Source organism: Lycium ferocissimum, chromosome 2, assembly GCF_029784015.1.
Source record: "Lycium ferocissimum isolate CSIRO_LF1 chromosome 2, AGI_CSIRO_Lferr_CH_V1, whole genome shotgun sequence".
Lineage (NCBI taxonomy): Eukaryota > Viridiplantae > Streptophyta > Magnoliopsida > Solanales > Solanaceae > Lycium > Lycium ferocissimum.
In genome coordinates, this window is record NC_081343.1 from 10699879 (window position 1) to 10718905 (window position 19027).

At 37.4% G+C, this 19027-nt stretch overlaps 1 protein-coding gene across 1 annotated transcript; it reads left to right on the plus strand.

The window, feature by feature from the left end:
- The first annotated feature begins 411 nt into the window (after positions 1 to 411).
- On the plus strand, positions 412 to 2517 carry LOC132033665 (uncharacterized). Its single transcript, XM_059423704.1, has 3 exons — positions 412 to 775; positions 1168 to 1330; positions 2066 to 2517. Exons 1-3 carry the CDS (start codon positions 510 to 512, stop codon positions 2267 to 2269), a joined length of 633 nt encoding a protein of 210 aa, XP_059279687.1. The 5' UTR covers positions 412 to 509; the 3' UTR covers positions 2270 to 2517.
- Positions 2518 to 19027: the final 16510 nt, after the last annotated feature.

A 19027-nucleotide genomic window follows, 5' to 3' on the forward strand; every position in this document is an offset into this window, starting at 1 on the left:
CCCCGATAGTCATAGTGCTCTGTGTCGTTGATCCCCCTCTCCGGCAAATGGCTGATTTCTTTCGTCACATGGCTAGAAGAATGCCTGACCCTGATGAAATAGATATTTGATTGTGAATATCCTTTGGCATAAGTTCCTTCTAAACGGGTAAGTGTAAAATTATCTTTTGTTACGTAAGTGGTATCCTCCTAAGGGGATGCTACAGCATTTGGATTGACTTTTTAAAATTAGCTTATATACTAGTATTAAGTGCTTAAAAATACTTTTTATCTTTCCTAAACACAACAAAAATAAAAAAAGAGTTTAAAAGCAAAGCAAAAAAACACTTAAAATAAGCCAATTCAAACATTCAAAAAAAGCAAGAAGGAAGACTAAAATCCGCACTGACAATAAGTGCCCAGTTGAAATTAGGGGTCTGGGAAGGGTAGAAGGGGCATTGTCAAGTTTGGAGGGATTTTGGTGCCGTATAAGTAGTGGAGTAGGAGTTGGTGAACGTGCGCGGGAGGAGTATGGCGCTTCCGTCGGCATTCGGTGAAAGAGTTGAACAAATGGAGGAGACGAGAAAGGAGCGTCTCTCTCTTCTTCAGTCGGAGAAAGAGCTTCAGCACATCAAGTATCAGCTCCTGGCTTCGAGAATCTCCAACATCACATCCATCCAACTCCGTTGCCTAAACCTTGATCGCAAAATAGCATCTCACTACTTCATTCTCTCTTCTCTCAATTCCCGCCTCCACCACCACAATCCCAATTATCAAAACAAGCTCAACATATACAGGCATTTACTCTCTTCTCTTCTACTTATCATTATCGTTGATTATTCTCTCTTGTCATACGGGTGTTTTTATATAGCTATTTCATTTACGTTAAATATTGTAATTATTATTTTGAATAATAATAAGTAGTAGTAGTAATTATTAAGATGATTTTAGAAAATAAAAGGACATTAACTTTCACTGGCTCTAGCCGAAAATATGGAGTTGTATCAGGAAATGATATCTGATTAACTGCTGAATTCAGAATAATAGTGTTGAATTTTATTTTCTCAAAACATAATGCATATAACTGTTGGATTCAGAACGGTGTTTTGTTTGAATTTTTACTTTCTAATCGCAAAACATAATGGATTTACGAGGCAACTTCTAATTAAGTGCTTTAATTTGTGGTTAGGGATTTGAAGGATGAGGTGGAGGAGTTGGAGGAAATAGAGAAAGAGAAAGAGATGTATTGCAGTTTAGAAAGTGGAGAAATGGAGGAATTCAGGGACCAAGTCGGAAATTTCCTCGTTGAATGCCAAGTACAAGTCGAAGAATTGAGGAGTCACGTCAATCAGGTAGTATTTGTTTCCCTAAATGTTCTGTAGACATACTCATATATTCTCCTGGATATTGTTTTTCATTTTGATGGACATACACATTTTTTGGTGAATCAATAGACGATGAAGAGACAACTGAACAGTGAAGCTGTAGTTATGTTGTGATTGACTTTGCAAACTCAAGCGTCAAGTTCATGTTTGCATCTGTTCTCGTTGTAGGAAGTAGTTAGTCATGTCTGCTTGGCAAAAAAAAAAAATTTAACTCCTGAGTAGCCATAAATAATTGAGTTCCTCGTAGACCTTGCTGGTGCAACGTCTACAATTCTCAGGTTATTCTTTGATATGCATAGGCCCAAGATGCTATGTAAATCAATCATCACGCAGCGAGTGAAATGCGTACAGCAATCACGAGCAATATGATTGGGTGGTTGGTCGGGCATACAAGCTTTTTGGAGTACTTTCTTGAGACTTCTTTTGAAATAGCATCTTCCTCTCTTATTTTGCTAAGCTCTATGATTCTTTATCCTAGTAAATACAGTGGAATGATTAGCAGATTTGTCAAATTTCAAGGTACAGGTCCTCGGAGCAACAGACAAAATGAAATAAATAAAACAGAAAAACTTGACTTGACTAAACCTTCTGGAGAATGTTTAGTTTATCTTTGTTTAGCTCTCCAATTTTCACAACACTTTTAAAACTTATAACTTGCTTTCTTAACAGAATTTTCTTTGGTTTCTCTGATCCTTACTCCAGCTCAAAACAAGATTTTCAGAACTTCAAGGCAGCCTTAACCATTCAAATAATTCTGAGATTGCTGCTGCTGAGATGAGAAGAAAAGAACTTGTAGCTATAAAAGCGAATTTGGAGAAAAGCTTGGCATTGAATTACCAACTGCGAGAGCAGTTAACAAGGCAAGTTCTCAGTGCATTGATGGACCAAAATCAAGAGAAAAAATGATTTGGTCAGTCTACCCCCAAAAATCACCTTTGGTAGGCACATCTTAGAGAATTTCAATGTAAAAATGCAGATTCAGATAAGAGATTAGTTAGAGAATCGTGATCGATCGACATAAATTCTACTCTGAACACATCTGTTGTTGTACAGGTAAGATGTGTAGACCTTCCATGTTGGTTTGCCTAAATGTAGTCAAGAATTTGAATATATTTGTGGACGATAAAATAAAACACCTTACTCCGTAACAGACCTATGATGGGTTCGGCGTGAATAGGGCCACTTGGCCTTAATAAATCTAGTAATACCGACTAACTTAGTTTTTGGTGTTTAACTCATTTATGCGAAATATACTGTATACTTCAACAAATTTCTTTTAAAATGAACCGGAAGCAGTACAGGAAATGCCAGTACCTGACATTTTGTTGCTATTTAGAAAATCTGTCTACCCAAATCTATTTAATGGGCGGATTTGAGTTGTTTGTTGGTCTCTACGCTTTTTGCTATCGAAATTGAGTTAATTACTTGGATATTGGACTTGAAAAGGTCCCAACATTTTAAGCGGGCACGTTTGGTTGCTGGAACAATAACAATAATTCCGGGATAAGATGCGGGATTATTTTATCTCACGATTGGTAATGGATATTAATTAGTTCAGGGATTATTTTATCCCATCATTTGTACTAAAATGATGAGATTACTGTTCCATACAGAAGATGAGATAAAATAATCCCATGGAAGATCTTTGCTTATCTTATCTCGCATACCAAACGACCCCCCATATTAATGTCTTCCTTTGGCTTGTCAGATGCTAAGTACTATCCCCATGTAAGGGGTAACTAGTTGTCCTTTTTTTTCTTTTTTCTCTTTTCTGATGAAGCTAGTCGTACATATTAAGCCGGTGGGCTGATCAAAGTAAGCATTAGTGGTTGAAATACAATGAAACGGCAGTCTGTTTACTCCTTTGGTTTCACTATATCATTGACAACATTAGAGTCTGTTTGGGTACTCAAAGATTAGCATCTTACTGATTCTTATGCTGTTTTATTTATAATATAGTTTGTAATTGACGTACGTCTTGTTCAATCCAATTTGCTAGCCTTCGTCTAAACTATGACATTGATCAGTGGCAATAAATTGTATGTACTATAATAGTGATAAGATATTATTGTTTATGCGCATACATATTGTACAATATGTGAGTGTGCATAATGTGTTTTGAGTGTGCACATAAAGAGAGAGAGAGAGAGAGAGAGAGAGAGAGAGAGAGGCCAAGAGGGGAAGAGAGCTTGCGAGAGATTTAAGTTTAGACCCCTTGGAGCAATGTTGACCCCAAAAAGGTAGCAATTTCAACATTTCCTGAGCAAGATAACAACACTACTTTAGGTTGTGTCACTAAATCTGGATTTTGAGAGTTCCCAAACACTAACTTAATTTGTGAAGCAGGCCAAGATTTGAAGAAAATCGGCTTATATATGCTAATGGCACGAATTAGCAGATAATTTTTGTTCCTCAATGATACATAAGAAATACTGCTGGATGTTGATCAGTTTCTCATCCAAATATGTGTTCTCCCTATTTGACATTGTATCCCGAGGTTGAAAAATCACACAGAAACCTTGTCTATGATGTTCATGGAGGAAGCCTGGGGTATTCTAATGACATGATTTTAAGGACTATTCCGATTTAGAGTCTTGTTGATGACTTTGCAGTGTTTTATCTTCCTTTGCTTCACTTGTAGAACTGAAGCGAACAACTAAATTGAAAGCTCCCCGCAAAAATATTGAAGTGTATCTCAAGATGTCATCAATGTGTACGAAATTCTCCAATCTGAGATATCCAGTTATACTTTGATTTGTTGCTTAAGTATGCTATTGACAGAAGGTGAGCTTAGATTTGCTATGAAGTAATGACTGTTATGATTAAGGAAGTTCGGAGGCAGATACAATATTTAAATTTAATAAATTTAACCTTTAAGATTCTTAGCACTAAACTTATTGTATTTTTAAAATTATGGGTTCAAATCTAATATTTTTTAAAATTTTAGTATGTTTTTACATATATCTTATATTTCATGTTGAAAATCTTGGGTTCAGATGAACCCATAGGCAAAATACTACATCCACCTTGGGAAGTTATACAACTAATATGATATATCTGAGCTCAACTATGGGTGTTTCACTCAGAAAATCATTCAATTTTGTTTTCTAACTAGAAAGTCACTCAACTATGGGTGTTTCACTTAGAAAGTCACTCAACTTTGTTTTCTAACCAGAAAGTCACTTTAACTATTGGTGTTTCACTCAGAAAGTCACTCAACTTTGTTTTTCTAACCAGAAAGTCACTTAACTATTGGTGTTTTACTCAAAAAGTCACTCAGCTTATTTTTTAATCACATTTTGCTGATTTTTTATTTAAAGCCAAAATTATAAAATAAATAAGTATCCATTTTAACCATTTTATTGACCTGCCCACTTAACTCGACCCACTAAAAATTTATTGAGCAACCCCTTTTATTTTACCCTCATTCCCTCCTAAATATCCTACAAAATTATAATGGGTTTCCTCCTCCCCCTTCTCTCAATTTAGGGGCTACAAAAATAAACCCTAGATAAGTAAAAAATTATAAATGTTTCCATAAAAGACAAAATAATATTTATTAAACCCACCTCGTTTTCTTGGACTATGATGGATGGTAGCCACTAAATTGAGAGAGAGGGAGAGGAGGAATTTATTATAATTTTGTGGGATATTTAGGAGGGAATGAGAGTAAAATAAAAGGGGCTAGTCAATATATTTTTAGTGGGCCGGGTCAATAAATGGTTAACATGGATACTTGTTTATTTCTTATAATTTTGGCTTTAAATAAAAATTAGCAAAATGTAATTAAAAAATCACTTAAATAGGTTGAGTGACTTTGTGAGTGAAACACCAATAGTTGAGTGACTTTCTGGTTAGAAAACAAAGTTGAGTGACTTTCTGAGTGAAACACCCATAGTTGAGTGACCATCTAAGATATTTAGGCAAAAGACATCAAAACCCCCCCGAACTATACCCGAAAAGTCGATATCACACCTAAACTATACTAACGACCTATTACACACCTTAACTTAGTAAACCGAATTAAACTACCCCTCGACAGACCAAAACTCCCAATCAGTGAATGTCGTGGGCAACACTCGCCCCAGGATGAAGCCACGTATTAAATGAACTAATTTATTTTATAATCACGTCATAATAATATATTTAAAATAATTAAGCCATTTTAATACCCAAACCCATTTTTAACCCCCCATACCCATTTTAACACCCCCAAACCCGTTTCATCACCCTAACCCACCCAAACCCACACAAATCAGACGCCCAAATGTAGAAAATCAAACGACAGCACAAACAACAAATCGTTCAATATTCGTCCTAAATCATTTATTTTTATAGTTTACCTGCTCAATATTGTCGGATTTCATACAGTTTTTTAGTTTTTCTTCATCGTAAACCTTTAATCGAAGTGTTGGTGATTGTCTGAACTTGGACGATTCCAAGTTGGGTTTTTTGTTGACGTTTGGAGGGCAAAAATCGGCTGTGCTACTAAAAGGTTAGTCCATTGTCTCATTTTGTTTCTGTATTGTGCGATTAGAACTAGGGTTTTTTTTTTGCGTCTTTAATTTTTCTACAAATTTACAGTGTAAATATTTGGGTAAATGCTTGAAAATGTAAATGTCAATTTGGTTGTTGTGTATTTCATTGACTATGAAATTGAAGTATTTGTCTTGTTTTCGAGGTGGAAATATGTCTTATGAAGTCGATTACTTTGCGATTTTACCATGGTGGTAATTTAACGGTAGCAAAAAACCCTACGTTGGTGGACAAGTAACTGAATTTACACGTATGGATTTAGATAGATTTTGTTACTTTGAATTGCTTGATTGTGTGAAAGAATTAGGGTATGACCCTGATAAATGCACCATTTATGTTAAATTTGTCGATAGTGTGGTATTGGTAGAAATCAAATGTGATAGGGATACAACCCGAGTTGCTGCATGTTTGGGGGATGGGGATATTTTGGAGGCTTTTGCGTGTCACATGGTTGAAGAGCCCCTGGTGGTCCCACTTATTAGAATATGTAACCCGTATGGAGGAGGAAAGTGATGTTTCTTTTGATAAAGTGGTTTGGTCAAGACTTTGGGGGTAGTGGTGTTCCATCTTTTGATGCGTTTGATCTTGATTTAGAGCCATTCAATGAACCTCCTTTTGAACCAACTCAAAATGCGCATCTCTCACCTAACTCTCCAAGTTAAATCCTTGTACTCCTCCACTTTTGACAATACGAATCAAACCTTGCTTCTACTACTATCTTTGCATCAAATCCTATGCCCTTAATACTACTCTTTTGAACCAAATCACCTTTTAATACTCTTTGTAACTTTGCATCAAATCCTACCCTACTTTTTAAAGCTGTAGTGATTTAGATTCATACCTAGATGGATTGTTTGATGAAGGAGAAGTACATAGTGAAGTGATGTAGATGAGGAGCTAAGGGGTTTTAGGGAGGAAGAGAGAGGCTTTGGAAAAAGAAAAAGAAGGAAGAGGGTGAAAGAGCTCACATTCTGAACATGTTAAGTTAGGTTCGGGACCCGAAGGGCCGGATGTGGGGTATGATGAATGCGAAGGTGCTAATAGAGACACCATGGAAGGTAAGTTAGGCGGTGATGAGCCTTATTACCCCTCGGATGAAGTCGCCGGTTTGAGGCGATCCGGATGACATATACGATGATGATGAAGGAGTAGTTGAACAAAGAGTAAAAGCAAAAAGAAGGAAGTTGACAAACGAGTTGTGTTTGATAAAACCTCCAAGAAAATAGTGTGGGAAACGGGCCTCAATTTGAAAGTGTTAATGAATTTAGAACTGAGTTACCAAGTATGCGATCCATGAGCATGTTGCCATTGAAAAATGTATTAATGAACCTACAAGGGTAAGGGTTAGGTGTGTAGAGGGTTGTCCTTGGCTTTTATTTGCTAGTCTTGACTCTAGGACTAACAACTTTGTGGTGAAGACCTATAATCCAATTCACGTGTGTGACCACCAATAGGAACAAGCTTTGCAATACCAAATTCTTATCTAGTCACTATAATGAGAGAATAAAGGAACAACCAAACATTAGGATTTTTGAGTTGCGGCGGCTCATTAAGAAAGAGTTGGATCTTTATGTTGGTAGAGCGTATTGTAGAAGAGCAAGAAACAAGGTTTTAGGCGAGTTGAGGGGTGACCATGTTTTGGAGTTTGGGAGGATTTTAGATTATAGGGATGAGTTGTTAAGATCAAATCCGGGTAGTACATGTGTAGTTAGGCTTAGTGATGAGACATTTGAAGGTGGAAAAAAAATGTTTAGAGGATTCTACATATGTTTTGATGCAATGAAGAAGTCATACTTAGCTGGTTGTAGGAAGTGCATTGGTTTGGATGGTTGCTTTTTAAAGGGAATCTCAAAAGGTCAATTACTTGTTCTTTGTTTGTAAAGATGGAAACAATCGAGATGATGCCACCGGCACAGGCGATAGTTGAGGTTGAGAACAAGCACGGTTGGACTTGGTTTATCGAAATTTTAAAGGAAGATCTTCGAGGTGGGAGATGGGACGGACATGGCTGTTATAACGAGATATGCGAGAAGGTAAGATTTAAGTGTTGAATTCACTCCATTTCATAACTCTTTACCATAATGTTCTTTTACTTTACTAAGCGCCTATTTTTTATTCCTCGCGGGGTCTTGAAAGTGCCATAACGGAGCAAGCTTTGCCCAATGTTGAACATAGAATGTGTGCTAGGCATGTTTTAGCCAATTGGTCCCAAAAATACGAGAGGCCTTGAGAGGAAGAATTGCTTCGGAGGTGTGCAAAGTCAACTTTTGAGTCTCGAATTTGAATGAGAACTTAGAGCTGCATGAAAGCTGTTGGGAGAAGAATGCCTTGATAAGTTGATGTACTACAACCCCGAAAGGTGGAGCAAGGTTTACATGAAATATACCACAAAGTGTGACATTATAGACAACAACATGGCTGAATGTTTCAACTCTTGGATCGGGCCGCAAGGCACAAGACCGTAATAACTATGCTTGAAGAAATAAGAGTCAAAATGATGAAGAGAATAGGACGGATGAGGGAGTTTTGTGACGATTGGATTTATGACTTTTCTCCAATGGCATTGAAAGTTACGACGAGCATGCTTTGCAAGGTCTATGAAATGCGGTATTGAATGGAATTCGATACGGATATGAGGTTGTTGAAGGTCATTTTAGACATATTGTGGATCTGCCTAGACAAACTTGTTCTTGTAGAGCATGGATGTTGAAAGGCATCCCATGTCCTCATGCAATTGCTGCTCTTCACCACAAGAGGTTGAACCCAATGGAAATGTCTTAGAGATCCTGAGATACCTATATGAAGACAATAGCTACTTTATTCAAGTCTTTGAAGAAGTGCACCATCCACAACTTTTTATCTTGGCCCCTCAGTTCGATTGCAAAACTTGATGCCGCTGCCAAATCTTGGCCCAAGTGCAGCGCAAGGTCTTAAAAGGAAATGTCTTAAGTTCGATTGCAAGTCTTGGCCAAGTGCAAGTGCGGCGCCCAAGTTCAAGTTCGGCCCAAGAAAGGCACCGGCTCCAACCCAAGTTCAAGTAGAGGAAGGGGTAGGCCAAAGGGATCAACTGAAAAGGTAAATAATTTCACATTCTTCATGTACAGTTCAGTGTTGAACTAGTTGCTAATATTTTGGTATAATTTGTAGAGTGTTGCTACTAAAAGGCCAAAGATGGTTGGAATGGGAGTGTTGCACACACAAAGTGGAGCAACTGTCATCAATGTAAGACTGTTCTATGTTTAACAATTAAATAACATTTTAAAAATTAAGTACCACTAACAAGTAGTTCTATTCATTTGAGCGACTGGATTGCCTAGTGAAAGGGTTCGAAGCATCAAATCTAGTGCGGTTGTCAGCACATCGGTGAAGCTTGCAAAGACAAAGCAAGTGGTGGTGTGAAATGGCAAGGAAGACAAGCTATGACCTCCGAGGGCGGCTTGACAAGCAAGGAACAAAAGCGAGAGTCAAACGGGACTAAAGTCAGTACAAATGAGCCAAGGCGGCACCACTGCCTTGTGAATTTGACCATTCTATCTCTACTGACTGTTTTTGGCAGCTGTGACTGCTTTGTGAATTTGTTTATGTAGTTTTTTAAATACTTTGTTTAGGCGGTATGTTGCATTTGGTTGAGGTTACCTACGGGCAAAATACATCAAATCTATATTTTGGGTACGAGTTTAAGTTGTGATTTGATGTATTTTGCCTTAACTATATGTAGTGTTTTGGTAGATATGAACTATTTAAGTTTGTTTTGGCATTTGTGACCGTATTGAATTGGTGAATTGGCGTATGGATCGCACTTTAACGTTAGTTCTTGTCTATGTAAAGTCACTTCTTTTGATCAATGGGTATGCGAATGTGACTGCATTTAACGTTAGTTCTTTAGCCTTAATTGTTGGCGAGTTTTGTTAGCCTTAATTGTTGGCGCTTGTCATTTTTGCACGGATTGCCCTTCGTTTGGGGTGGTCTTTAAATTTTGCCCCTCAAATTTGTGGTCTTTAAATTTTACCCTTCATAAATCCGGCATACAATCTTTAAAAAAAAAGTTAAAGTTATGCCGGATCCGGCATAACTAAAAATCCTGCCCCTCAAGACAAAGTCGCCTCACGTTTTTAGTTAAACATAACTAAAAGTACGCCGGATTGACACTAAAATTTAAATTTTGCCTTATAAGGCAAACTTTTTTTTTTTTGGTTGAAAGTCTATTTTATTCCATCCAAAAAACTTTTACGGCCAAAGTTAAAGCCATACCAACAATCATACCATAGTCCTTTTGTGATGGAGCATTCAAAAGAAGGTTGGGAAAATATTTCTTGGGTCCAACAACTCCATCGATGGACAAAGTAAAATGTTTCTTGCCTCGTTCCGTGACTTTTAGTTAAACATAACTAAAAGTGGGAGGAACAAAATTTAAATTTTGCCTTATAAGGCAAACTTTTTTTTTTTTGTTGAAAGTCTATTTTATTCCATCCAAAAAACTTTTACAAGACAAAGTTAAAGCCATACCAACAATCATGTACCCACGATCCTTTTGTGATGGAGCATTCAAAATAAAGATGGGAAAATGTTTCTTGGGTCTGCCCCTCAAGACAAAGTACGCCCCCTCACAACTTTTAGTTAAACATAACTAAAAGTTTAGGGGCATACAAAATTTAAATTTTGCCTTATAAGGCAAACTTTTTTTTTTTTTTTGTTGAAAGTCTATTTTATTCCATCCAAAAACTTTTACAAAGACAAAGTTAAAGCCATACCAACAATCTGCTTGGAGTCACGGTCCCTTTGTGATGGAGCATTCAAAATAAAGATGGGAAAATGTTTCTTGGGTCCGCACTAAAGATGCAATCGTGGCACTTGAATGCCAAATTTCTAAAGTCTATCAACAATTGCTAACTACTTTGTATTGCCAGGCAAAGTGTGAATTTGTATACGGGATGGACATTTGGTTGCGGATAATACTTTTCCATGTAACTTTGGTTTATATGCTTGAAAAAATACATATATATGCTTCAAGGCAAAGTTTGCCCATAAGGCATAAGTATGCCCCCATCGGCATAAGTTTGGTAAATCCTTAACAAGTTTATGCCGATGGGGGCATACTTTTGAAAGAGGCAAACTTTTATGCCGTATCCGGCATAAACTTGTGAAGGAATTATCAAAGTTATTAGCATACTTATGCCAAATACACGCCCATAAGGCATAAGTATGCGGGTCCGGCATAACTTTGGTATTTCCTTAGCCTTAATTGCCTTGCGATTTTTTTTTAAAATTTTGGCGCGTGGGTTCGAATGGCACTGATTTTGTTCAGTTTTGGTCAAGTCTTGGTACACTTTTTGAAGTCATTGTACTCTGTTTTCAGAATTCAAGATTTTGACCATTTCCTTTGGCTTCTTTAAGTGAGGTGGTTGGTGGTTAATGCTTCACCCAAATCTGCCTTCTTATTAAATCATACTTCTTCCACTAATTCTCATTACAACCCCTCAAACCAAAAATGACTACCATCCTAACAACATTTGAGAAGAAGTTAACAAAATCATACGTGGACAAGGATGACTTCATATTTCCTTTCCATACTTTCGAATTTCTTCCAAACCATGACCGTGAGCGGTTGTTCTTCACAATGCTCACGCCTACTATATGCAATATAAAGTGGGTGCATACAAGCGTCTTTGCCAAGGATGGAAGGCGTTTGTTGATGACAACGGACTGCAAAGAGGAAATGTTTTGGAATTTCAAGCTTGCGAGGTCAGCGGGCGCATATGCTTCTTCGTTAATAAGAAGGCACCGGAGATCGTAATCATAGAATAGGTCTCTTTATTTATTTTCATGTTTTATGCCTTCGATTAATGAAAGTTCTTTCAATGTTAAATGAAATGTTGTCAACGTTATATGCCTTATACTTACTAATTTTGAGAAGCAATTGCACAAGACTAAGAATTGCACAACAACAACATTACGACCAACATTGCCATTTCATTTCACAAAATTCCAACACTAACAAGTTGTTTACAACACTAACAAGTGCAATGCCGCTAACGACATGCCAAACTACAACAAGAGCTTAGGGCAACTTCATTGAAACACCTCTAAAAAAAAAGTTTTGAAATAGAAAACTTACTACTACAATACAAATACACAATAATGAAATCAAAAGAACTTTCTCCCTTTTCTTGGACTTAGCCAACTTACTCTTCCACTTCTTCTCTTTTTCCTTCATCTTCTTAATGTCTTCTCCAAAATTTTCTAGTTGAATTTCTATGTTGTTCATATCAATTTTGCTTTCCACGGAGTTTGTTGACGAGAGAAGGCTTGTAATCATCTTTTCCAAAAGACTCCAATGATGCTTCAAGTTCACCAATTCTTCCCACCAATTTAGGAATAACAAATTTGGATCTTGGATCAATGTCAGCATCCTTCCAAAGATAAAAATCACATGATCTAGCACCCTAAAATGTAATAAAATGAATTAAAAACAATCGGTCTTTCAACTTTTCAAAGGCAAATTCACTTCTTCAAAGTTCAATTTTTGAAATAAAATTCACTTACACCATAATATGGACAACTCCAATATCTTCTACCGGGGTTTCTTGGGGTCCAAGAAGTCAACAATGGCAAAAGAAATCCATGTTTGCATCGCACATCCTTCAACTCATGATCATCCTCTTGCTTACAAAACTTACTTAAGCCTATTTTAGCCATTGTATAACAATCTTTAACGAAAAAAAGAACAAAAAAAAATCAACTTAACAAGTGCTCCATACGAAATTAAAGAGTACGGACAAATGCAACAAAAAAAAAAAAAAAGAGAGAAAAACGGGCAAAATACGAGAACAAGCTAAATAAAGTTGAACTTAGTTACCTTTGATTCAAAAACAAGCGGTCTTTTGCTCCGATTTGGCGTGTTCTTCACCAAATTTAGGAGAGTTGCTGGCCTAGGGTTCTAAACGGGTATGGTAAATGTGGGTGGGTGAAGTAAATGTAGGGTGGATGAAAATGGTGTGAACGGTAATGTTAATTAGGTTTTAGCAAGTTATTTTCCATTTTTTTAAAATTATCGGCCCTTTTAACAGCTCCAACGCGCTCAAAAATGTGGATAATAACGCGCCTGAGTTTTGGTCTGTCGAGGGGTAGTTTAATTCAGTTTTACTAAGTTAAGGTGTGTAATAGGTCGTTAGTATAGTTTAGGTGTGATATCGACTTTTCGGGTATAGTTCGGGGGGGTTTCGATGTCTTTTGCCAAGATATTTACTCTGATATATCTATAGTGGAATAGATTGATTGAAGTTGTCAGTGAAACTTTATCGTTAACCTCATGTTTTCGGGTCTTACTTTAATTATTTTGGAAGTCCTTGGTAAAAATATCTAACTGTAGATCTTAGGCACTGATAACAGAACATTCCAATCCGAAATATCCAGTTACACTTATGCTGGTTGCTTAAGATACTATTAAATGTGATTTCTTATGGATTAATTAACGTTGTGATTAAGAATTTATACGCCTGATCTGAAATCATATCTGTAATGGAATAGAGTGATTGAAATTTGAAAATGAATTATCTTTTTTTTTTTTGGGCAAAACCACCATAACTGGTGAAAATTTATTAAACAAAAAATAATTAGGTACCGATCAACATGAGGGGGTTGATTAAAGCAACAAAAGAAAACAAGAAAAGAAAACATAAAGTGGAAATGAAAGCTAGTAATCTACAGAATCCTAACAACTCAACAAGATTGTATCAACTAAAGTCCAAGGGCCTTGACTTGAATTTCTCTTTCACACCTACAAGTCTCACAGATGGAATGGATCAAGATATCATGAAGTTTTCTTCAGGCAGGCTTGGATGTAATTGAATCTTCCTGTTGTCTGTGCCAGAATCTGTACTAACCAGCTTGAATAGCTTTGGACCATTGACATATAGAGTTAGTTTGTAAAAATGCAGTTTCCATGTTCAGGAATGAGCATGCAAAGCACACTAATACCGCCCTTTCACAGATTTTGCATTGTACTGAATAGCTCAAAGCTTGAAACCGTGGTCTTGAAGTACTTTTGCAACAACTATTGAGACAGTTGATGCATAATTGTGTACATTTGATCAGCATTTGCAGGAACAGTACCTGAATACCTGAATTGCCAACCAAGAATAGTATTTCCTTCACCAGATTGAACTACCAGGTTAATACCACACACTGAAGAGTGAAGACAATACTATTCTCAGTTCAGTCCCTTCCCATAAGTCTTGCCATGAACTGCAATTTACTGATCTGTGTTGAACTGTCTAGCTGTAGATCTAATTCTAATGTTTGGTGTTTGAGCTTTTTCCAAGTTGATTATCCTTCTTCCAGAAGATGGAATTTCCTGAAAGTGATTATATTGTATTGTACGTGCAAAATCAAAAATCAAGTTAGTGAAAAAATCTGCCAAATAGTTCCCTTCCCTCATTACATGCTCCACCTGAAGCTTTCCATTTCTCTAGCTTTTAATCCTCTTTACCACCAGTGAAATACTCCAAAGTACCTACCATATTCCATTTAAGATCTTCTTCATTGTTAATGAGTTTTTTTCAACTATTAATGATAACAAATGATGATCAATGCAGTATTTTACACCTTCTTCTATGGCCACAACTTTTGCAAAAAGATTTAAAGTACATGGTAACCTTCTTGCCCTTGCATAAATAAAATCACCAGTGTAATTTCTTACACAAAATGTTGCAGAACTTGGCCCTGATTGCCTCTTGATGCACCATCTGTATTACACTTATAACATCCTTCATTGGGAGGCTTCCATACTACTTGTTTGCATGACAGTGACACACTATAATTTTCCAAAGATTGAACTATGAAAGGCCAGAGTTTTGGAAAATTCTGCATCCAAGGATATTTCTGCTGTGCAAACAAGTAAATATTTCTATTGATCTCATGAATCACCTTGTTTAAAGAAACTATCCCTCTATGCCTAATGGTGTTCCTACTTTTCTAGATTTGCCACATTATCAATGCCGGAGCAGCTTGGTACAAAGATTTTAATCTTGCAACACATTTTGCACTCCACCACACCAAGACTGTCCACACCAAGACTGTTTGTTTAACCTGAATAAATGGTTCTGAAATTCCTGCTGCTGCAGAAAATAAATCTATACTTTGTTGGCAAATGGACTAGTGTCACGACCCAACCGGAGGGCCATGACGGGCACCCGGTGATAACCCACCCGGGCACCTCTTATCGTACTCTCATATTCACATCTAGGTGAGCCACCTGGCTTACTCATAATTTATATACATCAATAGTGCTAATCTCGTTGGGCAACAACGCATTTATATCATCATCAATAACAATACCCATATCCATATACACAAGCCGACGAGGCTATCAAAATGATATACAAAATATGCGCCGACAAGGCTGCAAGACATCTAACCATACACAACTGTCTACGAGCCTCTAAGAAGAGTATGTAACATCATATAGGCGGGACAGGACCCCGCCATGCCCATATGTATGTACACAAAAGAATAATACCAAAAGCTGTAGCTCCGGATGAAATGGAGCTCCTCTATGCAGTCTCTGAACAACTAATCTATGGATCAAGCCTGTCTCCCTATCCACCTTTGGGCATGACGCAGCGTCCACAAACAAAAAGACGTCAGTACGAATAATGTACGAATAATGTACTAAGTATGTAAAGCATAATCAACATCATAGTAGAATCATAATAGACAACACAAGAAATAACATGAGATGGGAGAATCAGGAGGTAATAGAGTCATTTGTACCTCTAGTGGCCTTCATCATATCTACTTACTTGTCTTTCATAGGGACCTTCCATTTCTAATGCTTACTCATGTACGTATATATATATATATATATATATATATATATATATATATATATATATATATATATATATATATATATTCGTATTTATTCGTACCCAACCACAAAGGTTCGGTGATTCACATACCCCGCCATGAGGAGGCTCGGTGATTATACATACAGCCCGCCAAGGCTCGGTGTTATCCGTACCCAAGCGCGGTGGTGCGTGCGCGATAGGTATCATACCGGCCATATAAGCTCGGTGTTACTGTTACATCTCGCATTTCGCACGTCGGAATATTTTTAAGTTGATTGCGAAGAATTATGGACAAGGTTATCTCTCGACTTTGTTTTGCGACAAATGGTTTATGATTTGGTTGGAAGGAAGCATTAAGGAAAAATTTGGGACTAAGAATGCATTATGGAAAGTTTAAAAAAAATTCATGAAATTAGAGTGAGGTGGGCCATGGCCACATGGAAGCTTGATATATATATATATGAATGGAATTAGATGACATGTTGGATACATTAGTCATCTTTTATGATTTAAAGAAAACTCTAGAATTTTAAAGAAAGATTTGGAGGGAAAAGAAAAGAAAAAGAAATGGAAAAAATAGGGGCACATGACCGGTCATGTGCCCCCTTTATTTATATATATGTGTGTGAAGACTTACAAGGCAATTCATCTTGCCATAATTAGAAAGTTCAAGAAACAAGGAGAAAAAAAATAAGAAGAGGAGCCACGGCCAAGAGCTGGCCGAACTGCCCTCTTGATGGTGATCATGGAAAATTATTTTTCTTCTAGTTTTCTACTAATTGGAGGGTCCTCGTCGACGTGGAGTAGTTGTTGGAAGAAGAAAATCATTCGTTTGGCAATAAGCAAGGCTTAGCCGAGAAGAGAAGGTTAAGGAAAGGTATGATTCTATCTTATTTTTCATATGTTATAGATGATTTGTATATGTTGTGGAGTATGGAAATGAATGGAAATCATGGAATATGGAAGATGAAGTTGTGGCCGAGTATGTGTGTTTGGCGTGGGTATGTGTGGTGTTGTGTAAAGGTGGTGAGTTAATTGAATTCAACATGTTTTTGTGTTGTTGTAATGCATAGAAAATGAATGAAACTCATGGAATATTGTATGTTGTGGAGTGGGCCGAATAGGGGCTGCTTGGTGTGCATTAAATGAATTAATGTTATCTTGTATTTTTGTTGTTGTCGTTGTGAATTTTGTGATGGAAAATGAAGGTTTGATGATCCAAATTGAAGTTATAATGGTTGTGGGCTGAATTGGAAGTTAATATGATTCCTATGTAGATCTTACATTTATGCTAATGACTATGCTAACAAGTGAATTGTTGATGTAGTTTATGAGTTTAGAAGAAAAGAAATGTGTCGTCGATGTTTACTTGGACTTGGAAGGTTTCGGATTACCTTGTATGTTGGATGGGCTGATTTGAATATTGTGTGGACTACTTGAAATATTCTTAAATCTTGATGAAATGATCTCGGGTTGGTATGTGAATATGTGAATGTCGAGGTTGACTTGAACGTATGTAGGTTATTGGAATATAAATGGAATGTCGTTGAATTATATAGAAAGGAGTTATTAATGTTAGAATGTGTTTGGAATCGAGTATCGGTGTTGTTATCATGTTGATTGGTATTGTTGATAATGATTTGGCCGAGTTGCATTCTCGGGGATGTCCAATTTATAGGGGAAGTGCTGTCGAAATTTTCGCAGAGAAGTAATGGCTTGGAATGAGATTCTTCGATGTTTATGTCTAATGTTTGATGCCTATTGATGTGTTGTAGATCTTGAGAAGCCGAGACGCAAGTTGGATTAGTTCCGAGGGCGGCCAAGGTATGTAAAGCTCACCTCTCTTTCTTTGGCATGTCTTAGTGATACTAGGCTATGATCCGAGCCTTGGGGTAATTCCACTCTTAGAATCCGAGCTTAGGTATGTACTCTGTTTGTTTCTTAAGATCTACTCCTTAATGGGACCAAAATAAGATTTTCATGTTTTAAAAAAAAAAAAGAATTTCAAAGGTTTCATAAAGAATTTTGACTACAAAAAGGGTCTCGAACTTCAAACGTCCGTAACTTTTGCATACAAGCTCGGAATGCCCCAAAACATATTAGGTAGGTTTATAAGGCATAACTTTCCCCTAATTATCGTAATCGGGCTCGGATGGGGGCCGGCACCCGTTCGTGGGGCCCGCGGCTTTTATGCTCGTCCTTAATGGTCTTTGAAGAATCTTAGTGCTATTTTCTCTTCGACTTCCGCATATGAATTTCTTATTTGTTTAATGACTTATGAATATGATTTTATGCATATGGTCGCTCACGACTCTGCTCGTGCTTATGGTCATCACCTCGTTCACCGGATCCCGGGCCGGTTATGCTTCGTGCGCATTATGATATGCATTCGGTGTGATCTTGTGTTACGGTTCACCGAGCTCCTCTCCGCAGGGCCGGGTTCCGTTTGGTGTGATCTTGTGATATGGCGTTACGGTTGGCTATGATGTGTTACGGGGATATGTCGGGTTACGGAGATATGAAATCTTCCGGTGTGATGCGTGGCGTGGCGCCAACGACGGGCGAGCGACCACCGTTCTAAAGAGCCTATGCATGATTTGCATTTTAACTACATATTTTGATACGTTGCATATTATGTCTATCTTCTGTATTTTGTTCCTATGGTTCTGTATTTCTGCTTTACATACTCAGTACATATTCCGTACTGACCCCCTTTTCTTCGGGGGCTGCGTTTCATGCCGCGCAGGTACACCCAGGTGAGCTAAAGATATTAGCAGGAAATGTTCCAGCGGGATTGGCGAGCTCCACTTGTTCCGGAGTGCTGCCGAGTCAGAGTTTGTGTGTGTTATGATATCCGAGTCATGTTAGAGACTTTGCAGACAGAGTCATGTGCATCAGATGTCAGTTGTGAGCGGCTCTATAAGCCGTCGTTTTGTTATACGTGATATTACAGATTTTGTACGTACGCAAGTTGTGTTTGATTTGAAATTATGTATTTATGATTTGGTCAAGGGCCCAATGTGAGTACGAGTATTACGATAGTCTGAGGGTTCGCTCGGCCCTGGACAAGGGTCGGGTGCCCATCACACCCTATCGAAAATCGGGGTGTGACAGTTACATAATAGTCATACATACTTAGACAGTCATCAACATCATTACCATCATCGTTTTCGTTACATTTATCCTTAGAGGATCAACTATCGTATAAAGGGAAGCAATAGGATCGCGAAAGTATCGAGAATCATGAGTTTTAGTAATCTTAGAGATAGAATCACTTGGA

What these genes read in the sequence shown, in the direction of transcription:
- LOC132033665 (XM_059423704.1), top strand. Translation starts at nt 510, where the DNA reads ATGGCGCTTCCGTCGGCATTCGGTGAAAGAGTTGAACAAATGGAGGAG. An exon ending in AACAAGCTCAACATATACAG is followed by an intron (nt 776 to 1,167) that starts GCATTTACTCTC and finishes ATTTGTGGTTAG; the next exon opens with GGATTTGAAGGATGAGGTGG. An exon ending in TGAGGAGTCACGTCAATCAG is followed by an intron (nt 1,331 to 2,065) that starts GTAGTATTTGTT and finishes TCCTTACTCCAG; the next exon opens with CTCAAAACAAGATTTTCAGA.